Source organism: Echiichthys vipera, assembly GCF_963691815.1.
Source record: "Echiichthys vipera genome assembly, chromosome: 21".
In the NCBI taxonomy this organism is placed as follows: domain Eukaryota; kingdom Metazoa; phylum Chordata; class Actinopteri; order Perciformes; family Trachinidae; genus Echiichthys; species Echiichthys vipera.
Genome location: NC_139846.1, coordinates 16010784 through 16030508, shown reverse-complemented (window position 1 = coordinate 16030508; position 19725 = coordinate 16010784). Strand labels below are relative to the sequence as shown.

Below are 19725 nucleotides of genomic sequence, written 5' to 3'. Positions count from 1 at the left end.
TCAAAGTTTTTCCTTTATGCTGACTCTCCTGTCACAAGGTTTTGGATGTAGCTGTCTTGGTATGAATCGATCGACATGTTTTACCCTCTGATGATATTCAAATTTATAAGGAGCTATATTTAAAAAAGCATATCTGTCATAGTACTCAAACAGTCCTAATATGTGTAAAACCAAGCTCTACCCAGTGCAATTCTAATCCTTGGACTTATTGGTACTCAGTATAATGCATGCAGCTACACTACACTGGTTGTAACTGCAATTTGACAGGTCCAACAAATAATACCATCATTATATGCTTGACAATAATGCCAAACGTTTGTAATCTAAATGCTCTGTCTGTCAAGTGTCAAAACAGCATTATCTAGGAGCAAACATAAAGGGTCCAGGCACAGCTTTTTACCCTTAACACTGTAAACAACAGCCACAATAATCCATATGTGTGTGGAGCATCACTTACTGTTGGTCAGCTGTGATGCTGAGAGGACTGCTGTGACCTTTAAGGAGGCCTTACTGCAGCACAGATGCAACAGCTGCATTGGTGCATTCTCATACACAGTGGAACAACAGTTTTAAATGTCGGGTGTTATGTCTTGGCAGGAAACAACACCAAAATGAATCGTGTTCTAACATGTGTGAGGATTGATTAATTTGCTAGACAAATACAAAGAGCAGAATCAGTGAAATAAGCTCCACGTTTTAAAAAGATACATAGAGTCACACTGCATTCTTCTCGGTTGAGAAAACTCCAACAGTAACCAACCTACTGTATATACGTGGAAATATTCCATAGTTGTGAATAATTATATGAATATACTGTATGTGACAAATGTTTTTAGGAAACCCAAGGTATAGTCAGGTTCTCTTTTGTGAGATTATTGCTGGCTATCTGACATATATTAATACATTTTTCGCTTGTTCAAACATGCTGCTTCATTTTCAGTATCTAATGTATGTGTTTCTGTTACTTATGTCATCATGACATGTTAATTACAGGCAGTAATCAGTATGGCTCTATCCTGGGTCATACCTCTGTGACCACCGGCAGCCTCTTGGATGACAATCACTGGCACGCAGTGGTGATCGAACGCTATCGTCGTAATGTCAACTTCACCTTGGACAGACACACTCAGCATTTCAGGACCAATGGAGAGTTTGACCACCTCGATTTGGACTATGAGGTGAGACGCAAAGTATATTTAGTAATATAGAAACAGGAATGTGATGAACAAAGAGAGATAATATTGATAAAGGAATTAATGCAACACAAATGTCTACTAACATTCATATATGTCCAAACACATATACAGTAGGCCACTGGGAGAAACCGTAGTACATGTATGCAGCTGTACCAAGTATGTTTGGTATATAAACATGCACTACATCTATTTATTTTTAAGACATATCAGCTCATCATGCTAATAACAAAACCTTTGGGTGCCAAATAATTCCACAGCTATACATTGATAGGCATTCGTTGGCTTAGTTCAATTATGAAAAAGGAACTGGCAAATAGGTGGTAGATAGCTAAAATGTCAACTGATTCATTCAGCTTGTATTTGTTTGTCAGTCCAGAGCAGCTGCCTGATGTAGACTACAAGTGACTGTATAGAGGACACTTGTATTAATTTTAATTCATAGGAAGAATACTTACTTTCTCAACCTTCTTTAGTTGTTGATTGTAATAGCACACATCTTAAGCAGGACACTAGCACGTAGACACAATGTGCACTTTGTTTGTGTATGTGTTCAGCCTTATATTACATGCAGGGTCATATCCTGCAGGCGCAAAGCCATCAGTGGTGTGAATGCAGTCCTTTAGCACTTCTCCTCGGGCAGTAGTCTATTCTGTCATTCCCTGGCTCCAAACAAACTGCTTGTGCCGAGTTGGAAGGGGTGACGCAGCTGAGGCTGTGTTTACTGTGATTAGGTGGCGCAGAGCAATCTTGGGGCAAATTTTGGCGTGAGATTGTATTTGCGTTTCCACCTGTTCAGACCACATCTTATTACAAACACAAAGCAATTATAGTAGATTTAGTTGGCGAAAGTGCATGCCCACAGACCTCTCCAAAATCCCCAAATACTTTTGTTGTGTTTTGCCCTTTGAGTTTGCTGCATATCTACTGATGTTTTATTTGTGCAAAAACTGTCAATGTGATTAAGGCACAATTTGAAACAGACACACTAATGGCTGAGACCAGTAATGACATCCACATTTGAGTCACTGAGTTCATGAAATGAGGCAACCCAATCCAAATTGCTTACTTTAATTTGGCACTATTCATTATGTAGCCCAGTGATTGCCAAAACTTTTCTGCAGGGCTCCCCTTTTGTTGGTAAAAAAACATTTTAAGCCCACCACCTCTCTTCCTATTAACCATAGTTTTACTGGTGAAGCCCAGGGCGTGAAATGCCTTATCTTGTTTTTGTTTTGATGGAATAGAATACTTTATTGTCATTGTGCAACCTCCATAAAGATGCTTAATAAGAACAAAAGGGTACAAATAGCAATAAAATATAGAAATTGAATTGGTATAAAGGTATTTGTAATATTATATAGTTAATTTATCAATAGTTGGAAAAGTACATTGAAATCTGATATGACACACACATAGTTCAGGACAAAACTTGAAGATAAATTAGGCTTTTCAATTATGTAGAGTATTGGCCTTTATTAATATCACTATATATATATATATATATATATATATATATTTATATATATATATATATATATATATATATTTCATTCTACCGTTAACAGCATATTTATGGTGATATATTTTAGCCAACACCTCAAATAGAAGGATTATTATGTGATGTAGAATATGTACACCACTTATATTTGGCTTCAAGGCTCTGATTTCCTCTATCCCCACAAGGCACTCCACAAAAATAACTTGCCCTCTAAGTTAACTTATACTCAGAGCCTACATATGGATGCAGGGATTGAAGTGGAGCTTGCCATGTTGAGTGCAGTGATGCACTTGAGTTGTCTGCCTGAGCTGGCTTTTAGGCTTTGTTTTACTAAAGTTTGAGTTGTTGTGTGATGAAAGTGAACTTCAGTCCTCCAAAAAAACTGAGTGAGAATTCTTATTTTGGAGCCTTGAGCAGTACTGTCTGCTAATGTAAGAAGTTCTCAGATAATAAAAAAAAGTGCTTTTTAAACAACTACTCATCACCGGTGCTAGCCAGGCCTCCTCTGTCTATACAGTGCATTGATACCACACAGGAAATTAGATATTGGTTTTGCACTGTGTTATAGTGCTAATCCATAAAACTCCCATAATTAATGTCAGTCACTAATGGGATGCAAAGAGTTCAGCTAATAATACTTGAGGAAATTGATTTTGGAATGCATAAATTCAAATGTGGGGGTATGTGTTTGTGTGTGACCTTTAGCAGGTATTGCCGATATGGCTGATCCGTTCCAGTGTTAAGTAGGGTACTGAGAAATGGGGCAAGACAAACCACAGTCCAATTAAACTGAAGCTGTTGAATTAAGGGTTCTTCAGGGAAATCTTCACAATTGAATGAGAGAGAGTTGTGTGGTATGCCTGTGGTGAACCCTGAATGGAGGTTGGCCACGGATAGCAAATTTGTTAGCAGCTTCTAGTCAAAGTGTACCACTGTACTCCATCTAGTTCACACACTCCATCTTGTGTGTGTGTGTGTGTGTGTGTGTGTGTGTGTGTGTGTGTGTGTGTGTGTGTGTGTGTGTGTGTGTGTGTGTGTGTGTGCGTGCCCGTCGTTTTCTGCTCCTGTTTAAGCCTGTAGACTAAATATCAGGGTGCATTGGTGTCTTCCCTTGGCAGTAATTGCAAAAACTATTAGAGCGTTTCAACAGATACACACGTACAGATAGAAACATATCAGCTGGTAATTGCACACTACTCTCCATCACATTTGCTTTCCTCAGAGCTAAATTTTAAAGAAAAAAAGACATGTTCAGCTGTAAAAAAATAAATAATAATAATAATATAGAGCACCGTTTATATTTTCATCAGTTCTGTCCTTCAGTGCTTCCCAACAGATGCCTGTTTATTAGCCTCGCTCATCCTCGCCTCAGTTCTCCTCTCATCACATCTGTTCAGCACACATCTTTAATGCTTTCTCCCACTGCTCCGACGGTCATTATATAATATAAATATGGTATATGCATATATATATATATATATATATATATATATATATATATATATATATAGGGTATATGTCAATAGTGCGTTGATATTGGTTGAAAATAAAAATTAGATTTGTCTGTATTGTCCTTTTTAAAGCAGACAAAATACCTTGGGATTTAATTTGACACTACTTGTCCTACATATACATTCAGTGGAGTGATGGTGAATCACAACTGGTGACAGCCATGTCTGCACTTGATCAAACAATTGGCCTAAAGGTGGAGCTACAATATTTTTCAAGTTTTTTTTTAATGTAGATTTAATTTGTTTGAAAATACTCTTATCTTCTTGTTTTGTTATTATCAGTGATTAGTGTTCACTTCATGGTAAAGCTTCTTGGTCATTCCTCTACACAGAAAAATGCCAATATTATACATAACATTACTGACAAAGCAAATTACTCATGTTCTTTTAACACATTTTCACCTATTACAGCATCAATGTGTGTTTTTTTACAAAAGGAAAGTATATGTATTTAACTTGCTAACTGTCTCTACCATTAACAATGAATGATTTATATTAGCATGACATTATGATGTCCATAGAAATTGAACATTAGCTGGCATGACTGCAGATCTTTGTTAAGATTTGTTGCAATTAGACATGCTGTTACTGTAATCCCTAGCTGAACAATGAAGTCAGTATATAACATTTTACCGGGAATATGTTACATTTATGGAGCTTTTGCAATGTTCTAGCAGTAGAAGGAGAAGTCAATTAATGGTAAATGTAGTCTTTATCTGGGGGTTTTCTTTTCCTACGATCCATCTCTTTTTACCTCTTTTTTCTCCTCTAGTTGAGTTTTGGGGGAATGCCGTACAGTGGGAAGCCAGTGGGGGGAGGAAGGAAGAACTTTAAAGGCTGCATGGAGAGTATCAACTACAATGGAGACAACATCACAGACCTGGCCCGACGAAAGAAACTAGACACCTCCAGCTTTGTAAGTGAAATGTGCATGCACACACTTTCTAACATACACATATGGTGTGGTATGGTGTGCAAACATGTAAATCCAAAGAGCTTGAAAAAACAATATTACTAAGGCAGCTGAATACTGAACATGCTCATTATTGTCACAATAACTCTGTATCTGACCCGAGTGAGGGGGCAAATTATTCAGTGGACCAAAATAGTTTAACAGATTCATAATTAATCAGATACAACTGACCCATCACTGCCCTCTCCATGTGTTTGCCTCCTGTCGGTGTGCTCCCTCTTGATACCATGGCTGGCATTTTATTGTTACCTACAGAGACAGAATAGCAAGGCAATGAAGAGTGGACCAGTTTGCTTTCAACATAATAAGGAACATATTAAATGTCTTGTCAATGTTACTTCAGCACATTAAGTTGTTTTCCACCTTTTAAAGTATTTACTAAAAGAACTTTGATAGACACTTAACTCTCAGAGCTCTGGACAGCCAGTGTATCTTCTTGGATCTCTAGCGAACTGATTGAACTAATGAAAGCACTCATCAAGTTTGTTAAAACCGCACCTCTAATTCTCTCTGATAACTAACACAGCCATTCATTTCTAATCAAAACAGATTGGCTCACAAATTCCAGGAACACACTCACAGGCAGAGGCAATCAGGAATCATCTATAGTTGGTAAAGCAGCTCAATATTGTGCATTTTCTAATGATTTGATTACAAGCACAATGTTGGAGAAGCTCAGTGGTAATTAGAGCCTTAAATCAACAATGGTGTTTGTTTTCTTCCAACACAAACATCACCAAGGTTACGGTTCAACCCTGGTTTCAAAGACAGGGTGAGCCATAAAAATGCTTTTTTTGTGTACAAACAATATTAGTCTTTGAATCTAGCTTCAGTCAGGGACATCCATCATGCAGAAGCTAGGTACAAAGCAACAAAGAACTGGTGAATAAATACATGATTCCCTGAAGGGCATTTAAAACAACTTCACATACAGGCCCTCACCCAAGGAATTAGCTTTGTTTTCTGACTTTTCTCTTTGAAGACCAGTTGATATCTTTTATCGCTCTTTGTTGGTCTCTCACTCTTTCTCTAAATATGTTTCTTGACAGCGTAACCTGTCCTTCTCCTGCGTGGAGACCCACACCTTCCCGGTCTTTTTTAATGCAACCAGCTTCCTGCAGCTGCCGGGTCGAGCCAATCACAACACAATATCTGTGAGCTTCCAGTTTCGTACGTGGAACCCAGACGGGCTCCTCTTCTTCAGTAATCTTGATGATGGCACGCTGGAGATCTCCCTGGAGGACAGCAAGGCTGCCGTTCATATCAATGTGACGAAAGCAACCACTAACAACCGGGTAGACTTATCGTCAGGTGAGTTTGTCTACAGACCCCCCCCCCCATACACACACCACACATTCTTTGAAGAAGCCGTTTCATGGTGTATTATATTTATCTTCAAGCATGAGATTTGGAACAGTAAACAATGACATTTATTCTAATGCAACTTTGTAAAAGAATTAATAAAACTATGTAACCAAAGGAACAAAATAATTCAAGGATTATTAGAATGATGCCTGTCATTGTTGTTTTCTGTGTTGCATTCAAAGTTGTCAGTTGTCATTGCCACAATCTGCTATTAAATAGGAAGATTTTTTTTTCACTGACATTTCATGCACACAGTTGAGTGTGGATTAACAGCAAACTAGGAATCCTTGAAAGATAGCTAAACTGACTTCTTGCATAATGTGTATCTGGCTTCTGTTTAGGGTGTTTGGTGCAGTTCAAGCTTAGGTCCACATTTGAATTTTGAACATTTGACTTGCTGAACCACAGAAGGTCTTCTACTGGTGCTAAATGTTTTTACACGCTGGGCAGTACTTTTACGATCATTTACAACACCTTTACACCCTTCACCCAATTTTGCATCCAGTATCCTCTATTATACTCATCACTTTACATTAATACTACCAGTTGGCCACTTTTCAAATATATTTTATATTAAATAGTAAATACATAAAACACCTAAAGGATGCTTCGGACCTGTGGCTATGAGATCCATTGTTTCTGCTTCCTCTAGTATGAATGAGAGTCAACAAAGTAAACAAATCGACAAAGTAAAATAAAAATGTTTATGACAACTGTTGAATTATAGCACAGACTAAGTTGTGTAATTTGAGTTAAAACGGGCTGTTTTAGTATTAGAGTAAAATCTCTTAACACATTCATCATTAAAATGAGAAATAAAACTTTATTTTCAACAAGTGTGTCTCATTCTGTCCCTCTTATCCTCTTACTCTCCCCTTCCTCGTATTCCCTGCCTCTCCAGCTTTCTCTCTTCCTCGCTCACTCTTTCCTTAGACACACTCATTTATTCTGTCCACTGCTGCTTTAATAGGCCATTATGCCCAGGGGTAGGGATTATTACAGAGTTACCCTCTAGGCTAATTGGGCTTGAGCCTGCGATTACATCAGTATTACTTGAATGTACAGACACACAAACACAGACTTGCACACACAAACACATGCTCCCTCCTTTGATTCTGTTATTAGTATCTTTCAGAAAGAAAGCCACACTGGCTTCGAGCTTCAATGACACAGTGGGAGCTCAGTAAACTTGTAATGAAATACTTAGTCCCTCTTAATGGCAAAAATACTGGGAAGAGACATGCAGATGTGCACACTCTAAGGAGAGAGTGAGAGAGAGAAAAGAGAGGTTCTTACCGAGACTACGCAATCCAGTTTTCTTTTCCCAGTGGGGATAAATTGCTTATGAAGCTATTTAGAGTCAGCTTATTCAAACATTTAATCAGGCAGCTGCTGGAAGGTTAAACCATACATACACACTACACTGATCTGCAGCCCCCTACAGCATCCCCCTTCTCATGCTAATGCATGTAGACTTGTTTTGAGCACATTGGGGCAACATACACTTAAAGTCCCAGTAGGGAACATTTGTTTGATCATATCCACTGAAGCCGACACTATGCTCCGATAGAACAACATAAATCATTGGGTTTTAGAAAAAAAAACAACAGGCTCTTCGTGCACGTAGAGCCTATTGTTTGTTTGGCCAAAATCAACAGCGCCCGTATCATCCTGTCCACTCATCGCAGGGCTGACTCTAAGGCACAGTTTGTGCACACACTACAGATCCCCCCCTTCCCGCTCATGCATGTTACAATATCACAGGCACACGCCTTAAGCTAGGCATACACTAAAGGACGTTAGCAGTTGCTATCTATGAGTAAGTTAGCCAGCCTACCTCCATGTAGCGTGTCCTCAATGGCGTTTATTGATGAAAGAAGACACAGGCACTTTCACAGGAATCTGGTGCACGCGCACTGATAAGGACTCAATTGGAGGAGCTTGGTGATAGTGGAAGAGGGGCATGAGAGTCAACTCGATCCGCCAGGCTTGCCGACTGCAGCTTTAAGAGGCCTCACCAGGAGGCCCACTTTGTGTCAGTAATGTATCAGTCTTTTATGTGATCTTTTATCCATAAAGGGAAAAGTCTTCAGAGAAACACTTTAGAAACCACATAATAAGATGAACTGTTGAATGCAACTTTGACACCACATGTATCACCAGATATTTGGCACAGTTTGAAAACCAGTGCTCACCTGTTTTCAAAAAAAAGCATGCACCTTGTATAAATTTAAAGCATATTAACTTAAAGGAAAAGTTCAGACAGAAGTGGGGCTATATGAGGTATGTATCTATAGTCAGTGTGTTAACTACAGTAGATGGCAATTGGCACACACCCAGTTTGGAGAAGCAGGTAGGAGGACAGGCACGAAAGCTAAGCAATGTACTGCTGTTGACAGGGGCAGCAGTGTAATGTTTTTTTAGTCACCTTAAATAAGGTCCACCTAAAAAAAATCAGTATCAGTTTAAGTGTACACTATATTTAGAATATTTCCACTCCTTTACCTTGCTGTCAGACAGTCCTTTTCAATAGGGAACTAAAGCCAAGATATACATCTATGCTTGCTTCAAAGCCCTAGAGATTCCTTTGACAAAACATTGTTTTAACTCTGATGCCTTGATTAGTTAGTTTGATTGTGTTTAAAACACCAAAGTCACACAATACCACAAACTAACCGATCGATATGGAAGTAAATCTGTCATCAGATTTTTAAATTCAAAAGCCATTGAATTTCTAGCACTCAATATTTATGTATTGAAATTATATATCTGAATGTTTTGACATTTAATTTTCAATGTTCATAAATTCAACGTTAAAATAATCAACGTTTAAAAAATGTAATTATGCCGAATTCAGTTTCAAAATTAAGCTTAAAAATTCACTTTATAAAATTCAGTGTTCACATCCGGGGAACCAAGGAAGAGCAATCTATTCTAGATACTAGAATCATTCCGATACATAATTTCAAACCATAAATATTCAGTGCTATAAACTCAATGGCTTTTTAATTTCAACATCTGATGACACAGATTTACTTTCATAGATTGAGGCGGCAGTAGAACCAGACTTAAACGGTTATTGACTTTTTTTAAATACGTTTTGCTTTGTGGCTCTGTGCATTACTTAGCTTCTGTGTCAGAATTCCCATCAGTCTTCTCCACTCTGAGGGCGTTTCAACTGCCATCTACTGTAGGCAGTACACTGACAATGGATAAGTACCTCATACAGCCCCACTTCAAAGCTCCAAACAATCCCTTTAAGATACATTAATGACAAAACCATATATATCTTTCTATTTTTCTATTTAAAATTCAATTTACTAATATTTTTCTTTTTCTTATGCTGACATAATAGCAGTTTGCAATAGTTTGCAATTTTCATTTCATTTTAGCTGTGTTGTACAAAATAGAAGAGAGATGGGATTACTGAGAGCCTAATTCAGAGACAACTAGAGACCATCTTGTGATGGGATCACACCAGCTGCATCGCCAAGTCCAAAAAGGTAGGGGGAGTGAGGGTTTTCTCAGACCACGTTCATCTTTAAACTTGACCTTCATTTTGATCCCCACTACACACCTGTAAAGTTTCATGACTGCATCTTAGGTTGTAAAGTGGGGGCGCCACAAGAACGAACGTACAAGCTCACAAGGGGGGAATAATACCATGGTAAATATCTAACAACTTGATGAAACTCGGGAGCCTGCTGATCGAAACCAGGGCAAAAATACAAATTTATGTATTTCAAACAGGTGGCAAGTAATAAGACTTCAACACGAGTCTTATTACTGATACACCCAGATTTACTCTGGGTGTATCAGTAATACCAGACAATTGTGTGCTAACATATTATCCAGTAGAATATATCCAGTCTCTTAGATGTGTTTTCTCTGGAGTCCACTTATATTTGTGGTTGTGATTCATGTGTATATATTGTAAGAGAGGGGATATTTAGGTGTCAAGCAAAGGGGTCAGCCCGTTTCATGCATGACTGTATTATGAGCGTTCAAAACTACCAGCCTGTAATTTCCGTAGGGGATTCCACAAAACCCAAATAAATCAGCAGGTGCAGTATCAAAGTGGTGAGTGAATGAAGGGAGGGAGGGGGTGATTAAAAGCTCCATGTCTTTCATAGCATAAAAATCAACTGAATATATATTCATAACCTAATTTTGTCCACGGTGGGTCCCATGTCATGAAAGTTAATTTTTCTCTGTGATTGGAGACGGACAGGTAGAGTAGATCTCACCTGCTACTAAGAACACACACAAACTAACCCCCCTGTGCATACACACATATTCAAAATGTGTGTTCTAGACTACTAGCTAGTATATGTGTGTGTGAGAGAGAGCCCAGAGGCTGTTTGTGACCTGAAGAAACATGCTATCCTCTCCTTTTGAGTGAATCTCTATCATTTCATCCACTTCCTCCTCTCAAGCAGAGAGATAGAGGGTGAAACTAGATGGAAGATGAAGCCTTTGAGAGGACTCTCTATATTAGACTGTGGGGGTCTCCTTCACAGTATATGTTTGCGTTAATAGAGAGTATTTAGTTGTAATTCCTACAGGGACTCTGCTTTTACTCACTCATTAACTCTTTTCTCCTTTACTCTCATCACTCATTTTTTAGATTTATACAACAGCTTTGTTAGAGTGGGGCTAGAAATTGTTGTCTTCATGGCCCTACAGCAGGACCAAAGCATGTTTTTATGTGCCAAAATATAAATCACACCCCTTTTTCCAAATAACCTACCATGAAATGATCAAACCAAAGCCGGTGAAAAATGCTACTTAACTACCTTGTACACATAGCTGATAAGTGTTGGTATTTGTCTTCCAGTATAAGTTTTGAAGAAGCTATCCTCTGATCATCCTCTTGATAAATTAGTCATTTTTTGGGCACCAGAATTGTTTCCATGGAAACACTACTCTGCTGTCTCAGTTCTTTTGCAGAGACAGAGCAATCTAATTAAATCGAAGAGGATTTTTTGTACTCCTGTCTGGGTGTCAGAGAAGACAAAAGGTGTAAGTAGTGATAATTAATCTCCATGAATTCAAAATGTTAGTATGGTTTTCAGGAAACATGAAAATATAGGATTTAGCTCTCTTCACCTACTTGTATGCTTTTGGACAGCGACAAGTAGTAAGATAATCATGAAAGCAGTTGAGGGGTGACATAAATTTAAAAATGTTTTTTTCCTAGAAGAAAATATAATGCTTTTTTCACCAGTCCTCCACATTGTTTTGCTGTCATCATTCAGTCCAGTAGCAAAATAGTACCAAGGAGGGCTATTCCCGACAGATATTTGTCAGTCGAGTCGAATTTGGTTTAAGTTTAACGCAAATATTCAACTATTCTTGAGGTAGCTTAAGCTTGAGTTTGTGCATGTGATGCATAGTTATTGAAGCTTGTTAGATGGCATAAATTAAGGCAACAGCCAGATGCACAGACCACCGTCTCCCCCTCTACTCCTTTCAACTATCTTCTTATATAAACTATCAAGCAATGCTTTATCCAACTGCCAGATTTTTTTAAACAGGGTTCAGCAGGACGTTAAGGGTGACAGTGACATTCACGTAATAAAGTAAACAAGCCTGGTTAGCCCTACAAGATAATGTGTGCTTGCTACACTAATGAAGAATTGAAAGGCACTAGCTAGCAAACAAAAGGCAGAGACCATATCATACTCAGTTGCTATGGGGCATCTTCTAAGCAGAAGGGAAAAGATAACATTATCTCAGAGCCTGATCGGGCAGTCGCCGTCTCACTTGGACTCATGCTGGGTTGGGGTCTGCAGCTTGTACCGGAGAACAGAATGAAAGCGAGGAGTCTGGGGACCGAAATGTTCCCAGAAGTATGTTGCACACTTACTGAAAATGCCTGCTTGACATGAAGGGCGCACTTACACTGTCCATCAGTACCTTGCCCAAGCAAGTTTCACAGCTAAAGTCTAGTTTGTTTGACCAGTGCAAGTGCAAGCCGGTCACGGCCCGTTTTGGAGAGGTGGGCTTTTGTAAAGCACGTTTGCACATGTACGAGCACGAGCACAAGCCCTACGGCAGTTCTGATGTAATTTTATGTGCGCGTGTTTGGACATAGAAAAAAGGACAGACTATGCGCGGACATTTAAAACAATGGCGGCGAAAGGATCACGTTGGTGTGATGTGGAGGTGGAGAGTTTACTGCAGATTTGGTCAGATGAAAATGTTCAAAAACAGTTGGATGAGGCGCAAACAAAGTGACGCATCGCGATGACGTCAATCAATGCGTGTGACATGTTACAGCGTGATGACGTATAGGCAGGCAAGAAGCATTCGTGCCGAGGCCCAGGTCGTGTGAGTACAAACGGGCCTGGCCCGTGGGGGGAGAGGTAGGGGGGGACAAGTACCCTTAAGCACGGGGCACGGTACGGATGGACAGTGTGAGTGCGGCCGAAAAATCTCACTTGACTGAGGGCTCTCTGAGGATCTGAATCTTCACCTTTTATGGGTCTGCCCTAGTACCAACATGTCCAACATTTCACGTTGTCATTGCTTTGTATCTCTTGCAAGTTATTATCACTAATATTCTTTGTAGGCTGACTGTATTATTTCTTTGCCCACGTTTTTATAAAATAGGTAAATGCTGACTTAATCTGCTTTGCTCTTGTTCTCCATCTCTTCACCTTTGGCATTAATTCTTTTCTTCATTATTCCTGTAAATCAGCCCATTTGACACAGCCAGGGAAATGCGTCATTCCACAAAGTAATTCTCAGTGAGATACAAAGCTCAAATAAGACAAAACTGCAGGTAGCATAAACGGTTCGATTCAGCCACCTCTAAAGCAGAATTGTTTTGCTGTGTTAAAACAGTGTGAGTGTGTGTGTGTGTTCTTTCATGCATGCGTTCACACCCATTAACTTAGCTAGAAGTAATAACATCAGTTCCTTTGAGATGCAGAATTATTATCAGTCACACACACACACGAGGTTACGTGCACAGTCTGAATAGAAAGCATATACTGCATCACACTAATAAAAAAGGCCTGAGGCAAAGATTTGAGGGGGAATAACATACTACATACCACCCCCATTATGTGATATTGTTTCATTACTTACGAGCGTGTGTGTGTGTGTGTGTGTGTGTGTGTGTGTGTGTGTGTGTGTGTGTGTGTGTGTGTGTGTGTGTGTGTGTGTGTGTGTGTGTGTGTGTGTGTGTGTGTGTGTGTGTGTGTGTGTGTGTGTGTGTGTGTGTGTGTGTGTGTGTGTGCATTTCTGTTTGCCTGTGTGTGGGCAAGGCTTAACATGTATTCTCACTCTCTCGCTTTGTATAGTTTGCATATTTCCCTCTGTGAAGACATGAAAAACTCTATGGAGTGGAGGAGATTTGGGGATGAATTCATGAATGCCAGAGGGCCCCATATATTTATAGCAGACAAAATGAATTCAAACTGTACATACGGGATCAATATGTGATCGAAACAGTGGGAGAGAAGAGAGGAGACAAGACAAATGATGGGAAAAGGAGAGGAAAAGAGAAGCAGTAAGGATGAGAGACGATGGGAGGAGAAAGGAAAGTAAGCAGAAAGAGGAGAGCAGAGTTACAGAAATATTATCCACATTGGGCAGTCTTACAAGGATTTGTTGCATCCGATATTCCCAACATGCTGCCAGGAAGATGAGACAAAGAATAAAAAACATTCAAGAGCACTTGTAAATAATGTTTCCTTTCCATGTGTAATGTCATAATGTGACAAGTGTTGCATATTAGGTTTCGATAACTACGTAATCAGTTTTCACCTCTGAAAATTATATAAGTAATCACCTAGCCACTTCCTATCTACTATAGTAACTCCTAAAAGCTATATTTTCCATTTTATAAGGGGATTCATATTTAGTATTTTGTAAAACAATGGAAGCCTTGCATGTTTTGGTAAAGAGCCCTTAAAGGATATATTTGATTTGACTGTTCTCAATTAATACTGATATGTAATACAGACATTTAACAAGCTACAGTGATTTGTCTTTTTGCAAAAAAGCATGATTCTGTTAAAATACTATAATAATGGACATGAACGTACAAGTTAACATACTACCACATACTGCCGTTAATATTCTGATTGAGTCATTCACTACGTAAGTGCATCTCTGTTTACTTTTGTGTAATTATTCTCACTCCGCTGTTGTGTACTGTTGATACTGACAAATACTGACATCACAAATTATTATGTCTTCATTTTGTAAAAAAGTTAAAAAATATATTTTTTTTTTAAAGATTTTTGTTTTAATGTATGAGTCCTTACTCCAAGTAAAGGAGTTCAAGTATCTCGGGATCATGTTCACGAGTGAGGGGACGATGGAGCGTGAGTTTGGCCGGAGAATCGGAGCAGCGGGGGCGGTGTTGCAGTCGCTCTACCGCACAGTTGTGATGAAAAGAGAGCTGAGGATCTTTGTTCCTACCCTCACATATGGTCATGAAAGCTGGGTCATGTAAGGATGCCCCCTGGGCGCCCCCCCTAGGGAGGTGTTCCATGCACGTCCAGCTGGGATGAGGCCTCGGGGAAGACCCAGGACCAGGTGGAGAGATTATATCTCCACACTGGCCTGGGAACGCCTCGGGATCCCCCAGTTAGAGCTGGTAATGTGGCACGGAAAAGGGAAGTTTGGGGTCCCCTGCTAAAGCTGCTGCCCCTGTGATCGACCCTGGATAAGCCGATGAAGATGACATGAGATGAGATGTATTCATTTAGCTTTCTCTTCCTCTACTCTCAAAATTGGACCAGTCTGATGTTAGTGTGTATTATCATTGATCTCTCAAGTATAGTTTAAATCAATAGGAATGCAATAGCTGCGCACTGTCACATACTGTAGACAGGTAAACACAAACACCCACCTCTTTGAGACCAGCAGAATAACACTTTGTCACTTGGTTGGTTGTGAGCATGACCAGCCCGTTTTCATTCCCAGGGCGTCAGAAACAGCCCTCGGTGTTTGATACCGACTCACAGGGCACCCTTGAGCATTTAAAACACACCAGGCTTCCAACTGTAAACCCATCCGCGGCATAATTAAACGCTTGAGTAAGTGCTCCAGGATTAAAAGCAACGGGGTGGTGGATGGGTCACACTTTCAGGCAGGAGACTGCAGCTTGTGTCCCATTCATGTCCTGTGTGTACCGTTAAGTTCCAAATACACTTATATTAACCCCACTCATGATGTTTTTTCTAACCAAGTGGTTTTGTTGTTTACCCTGTGCAATGATAGGTGATGCCAAGGGTCAATGTATGCACATGTATTGTCTGTGTTTTTACATGTGTGCAGGACACAGCCATTTTAAAGGCAGTTAAGTTAAGTTAAGTTAAGTTAAGTTAGGTGAGAATCAGAGAGATCATCTTTGCCTGTCACAATATTAAGATGATTGTGGTAATGCATACCTGTAATTGGGTTGTAAGCCTCACCGATATTTGTCAAGACACTGCTGTAGCTGTAGTTTCAGTATTGAATGGTCCGATCTTTCCTGCAGTGGTCAAACGAGCGGAGAAAGGCAGCCTTGAATTATCTATAAATACAAGATGGAAACATTTAATGAAGGGTTTTTTTTTTAACAATCGCAATAACGAATTATATAAACAACACTGGATATATGGTTCGTTTCAAGGTAAAGCCATAAATGTCGGTTCTATATTTAGACATATATATATTTTTATCCTTCTTCTGCTACTGCACCTCCTTCCCAAAAGTTGTCACCCCGAGACCAGGGCTGACAGCTCTGATGTTTGTACTGGAAGCACAAAATCCAATCATTTTTTAACAGCACTTTCGAGATTTTCTAGAATTACCAACTCTGTGATTTTGGTAATAACGTACAATATATTAGTCTCTCAGCCTCCTCCACTTTCTCACAAATTGATTTGTAGGGTTTCTTTCTTTTCTGAAGGTCACATGATGATCAACAAACCAATTCCTAAGCCTTTTCAAAATAAAAATGATGTATGTTCTATTTATGTTAGTAATGATTAGCTTCCTGGCTAGCATGGTTTAGCTTTTAATTGACCTGAACAATTTTAGTCAATTCGGGTTAAGATTAGTCGATCGACAGAAAATTAATCTGCATCTCATTTCAGTATTTTTTAACATAAAACGTCAAATTCATCGGTTCTTGTTTTTTAAATGTTTTTTTAACAATGTTCTCACATTTTACTGAAAATGAAGAGAGAAAATGATTTGCAGATTAATAATCATTGCATCCCCAGCCTAAACATCACAGATGTTGGCCATATTGTTCTGCGTTTCTCTAGAACAGTCTCTCTGGGTTTGCTCTTCCGCCTTGGTATTCCTCAGTTCCACGTTTGCTCCACCCACCATGTCTCTCAGAGCTCTTATTTCATCCCAGATATCAGTCTGACCACTCGTCTGTAAACCTTGGTAAGCTCCTTCGCTCTCTTCTTGAGCTAATGTCCCAGACAGACGGAACAGCAACACCGGCAGAAGACTACCCCTCATTGTAAAACCTCATCTCTCCAGAAAAATACCTCTGATAAAGTAAAGACATTTTTAGTGCACACTATAAAAATGTTTTACTGAAACCACAGGTGTTGTGAGCCACAGGGGTCGGAGAAAACTCTTATTCGTCTTGTGCAGAGTTGGCACAAGAAGGCCCTCCTTGGCCATATTTAGGAAGGTAAGCTGATGCAGTAACCATAGCTCGCAATACAATAATCATTATTATTATTCATTATGGCAGAAATTGGACATAAGTAGTGCTTTTCTCATAAACATCGTCATCATTTATCTTGTTTCTGCAGATGGTCAGTAGCTGCACATTTTAACATGTGTGTATTATCTGGATCATCAGAAAAGCAGGTTTCTAAACTCAATTAATGAATGCCATAAATAATATATGGTACTCTATTACTGTAGTTGACAGTGGGTTTTAAAAAAAGACTAAGATGAACAAAATTATCTTTTGACCTTAGAAAGTTGTTTTTCTTAAAGCAAGGCACAGGTTAGAAGTGCCAAAATGTCATGAGAATATGCATGTCAAGTGTTATTCTAAAATTCTAAATATCTATAATTACTGTCGGCCTGCATTTCATTATTTATAATATAAAATCATTCTCTAACTTTCAGTTATTATTCAGGTTATTTTTCAGCAGGGAAGACAGTCTTTCCACTGTTTTGTTTTCCTTCTAATGAGTATTCAAAGTGAGGATGTGAGATGACGCGAGTGGACCCACGGTGAAATTTCTTCATTTTTATATAATTCAAAACAAAAACAGAGCAAAGTGACCAGACAACCTTTCACCTTGTTTGGCGTGTACATATGAATGTCAACTCCAAAAGAAGCCATGAAAAAGTCTTATCTAGTCAAGTCTGAACAATTCCCTTCCTCCTTCTGCTAGTCCCTTCATTATCCGTTCTCTTTTTATCCGTGGCAGACAGCAAGCACGTGTGTGATTTGGGCCTGTGAGCGTGTCATAAAGACAGAGAGAAAGAGTGCACCACATGTTTGTGTGTGTGTAAGGTTCGTTTTTTTGTGCGTCTGTGCAGCAGATTTAATAACACTGCTATCACTGATAAGCTTGTCATTCAAAGCAATTGCAGGTGATGTAAAACAGATGAGGGGGGCACAAGGTTACAGAGTATCTATTTTCCATTACATTCGAGAGGTTATACGAGGGACGGGATGGAGCAGAGACTTTGATAATGATTACGTTCAACCAATATACGGTCAAAAATGTGATTGCCAGTAATTGAGCACATCAAGCTCTCTTTCTTCCAGACTTCTTTGATGTCATTGAGAAAAGCAGAGACTATCCTCTAATTTTCGGTCCTGATCGTTTTCAGTTCCTGAGCGCAATAACGCTATGTTAAATTGTATCATTGTATTTTAATGTCTGACAGAGCTAGATGAAATTTCTTTGCATATTCACTTTCATGCTTGTACTGTTGTGTGTGTGTGTGTGTTGCATGTGTGTGTATTTGTATATTTAACCTGCTTTTCCCTGGACAAGGCTCTCAGCAGGTGGCCATCTTTGGTCTTAGTTTCTCCGCTCACTGTCATGATCTCACACACACACACACACACACAAATACATAGTCACCCTGCTGATGGAGATTAATTAGTGTACACTCCCTGCTAACACGAAAGCTATGGGTCTCCAAATGCATTCTGGGAAGAAATAAACAAGAATGTGAACGTGTGCCTTGTAGAGGACCAAGACACATGCAGAAACTGTCACACAAGAAGCGAGTGCACTGACAGAAGCTCACTCTCTTGCACACATAGGTCCAATGTATTGACATGTGCAAGCTAAGGTATGTGTGTATTGACCTGCATGCAGATCCATGAGTAAATGCGCTCTGCTGAAATTGATTTGCATGTGACCGTACTTTGAACTTTGCTACAGTGTCCTCAGCATTGATGTATTACAGTCAGTGAAGCAGTGAGTAGAGTGGAATTGAAAAAGATAGACAATGCAGCAGATGGCCACAAGAGAAGAGGAGTATAAAGACAGAAAGAAAAGAGTGTAAAGCGAAATTTTAAATTATAGGAAAGGAAATAAAGACAGAGCGACGAAAGAGAATCAGGGACGGAGAGCGAGGCAGAGAGGGAAGGGTGAATAGAGATTGGTGTCAGTAAGAGGTGATGTATAGAGGAGAGGGTGATGAGAGTGAGCTGGCTTCTCTCTCGGCTCCAGTAGTAATGTCCCTTTCCAAAACATCACTCATATTTAATGGAGCACAGCTACAAGGGAAGAGAGAGAAAGGAGAGTGCAAAACCCGCACAAACTCACACACACATACACACTACGTGGACATATGCAGACAATGAAACACATTACAGACTTATACACACTTGCACAGAGTGCTCAAAGCTTGCATGCACAGACTACACACATACACACACACACGTACATGCACTCTGGTGCTCTGGTACTCAGTCGCAAACAGGGTTCTCCGAGAGTTAATGGAGTTGAGACACAGGGGCCTTGAGACTGGAAGCTGCACTCAACTTGGAGAGGGGAGAGAGAAAGAAGAAAACAAAAGAGAAGCATGAAAGAACTGAGAAGACGTTTCATGTATATGGAAATGCATGTACAAGAGGAAAAATGCGGTGGAGGCAGGAAGGTGATCCTCTGCTGAGCATGTCTTAACTCTGTCTGAAGCCACATTCACCAGGCAGCTGAAATGGATGCATAAGAC

General features: G+C 39.5%; 1 protein-coding gene across 1 annotated transcript in view; it reads left to right on the top strand.

Moving 5' to 3' along the window:
* cntnap2a (contactin associated protein 2a) overlaps nt 1–19725 on the top strand; it is a gene marked incomplete at its 5' end in the record, with an annotated part of 317844 nt that overhangs the window by 172848 nt on the left and 125271 nt on the right. Inside the window, 3 exons of the mRNA XM_083936142.1 lie at nt 998–1178; nt 4978–5121; nt 6228–6489. Coding sequence (XP_083792268.1) covers nt 998–1178; nt 4978–5121; nt 6228–6489 — 587 coding nt within the window. The remainder of the gene's footprint in view (nt 1–997; nt 1179–4977; nt 5122–6227; nt 6490–19725) is intronic.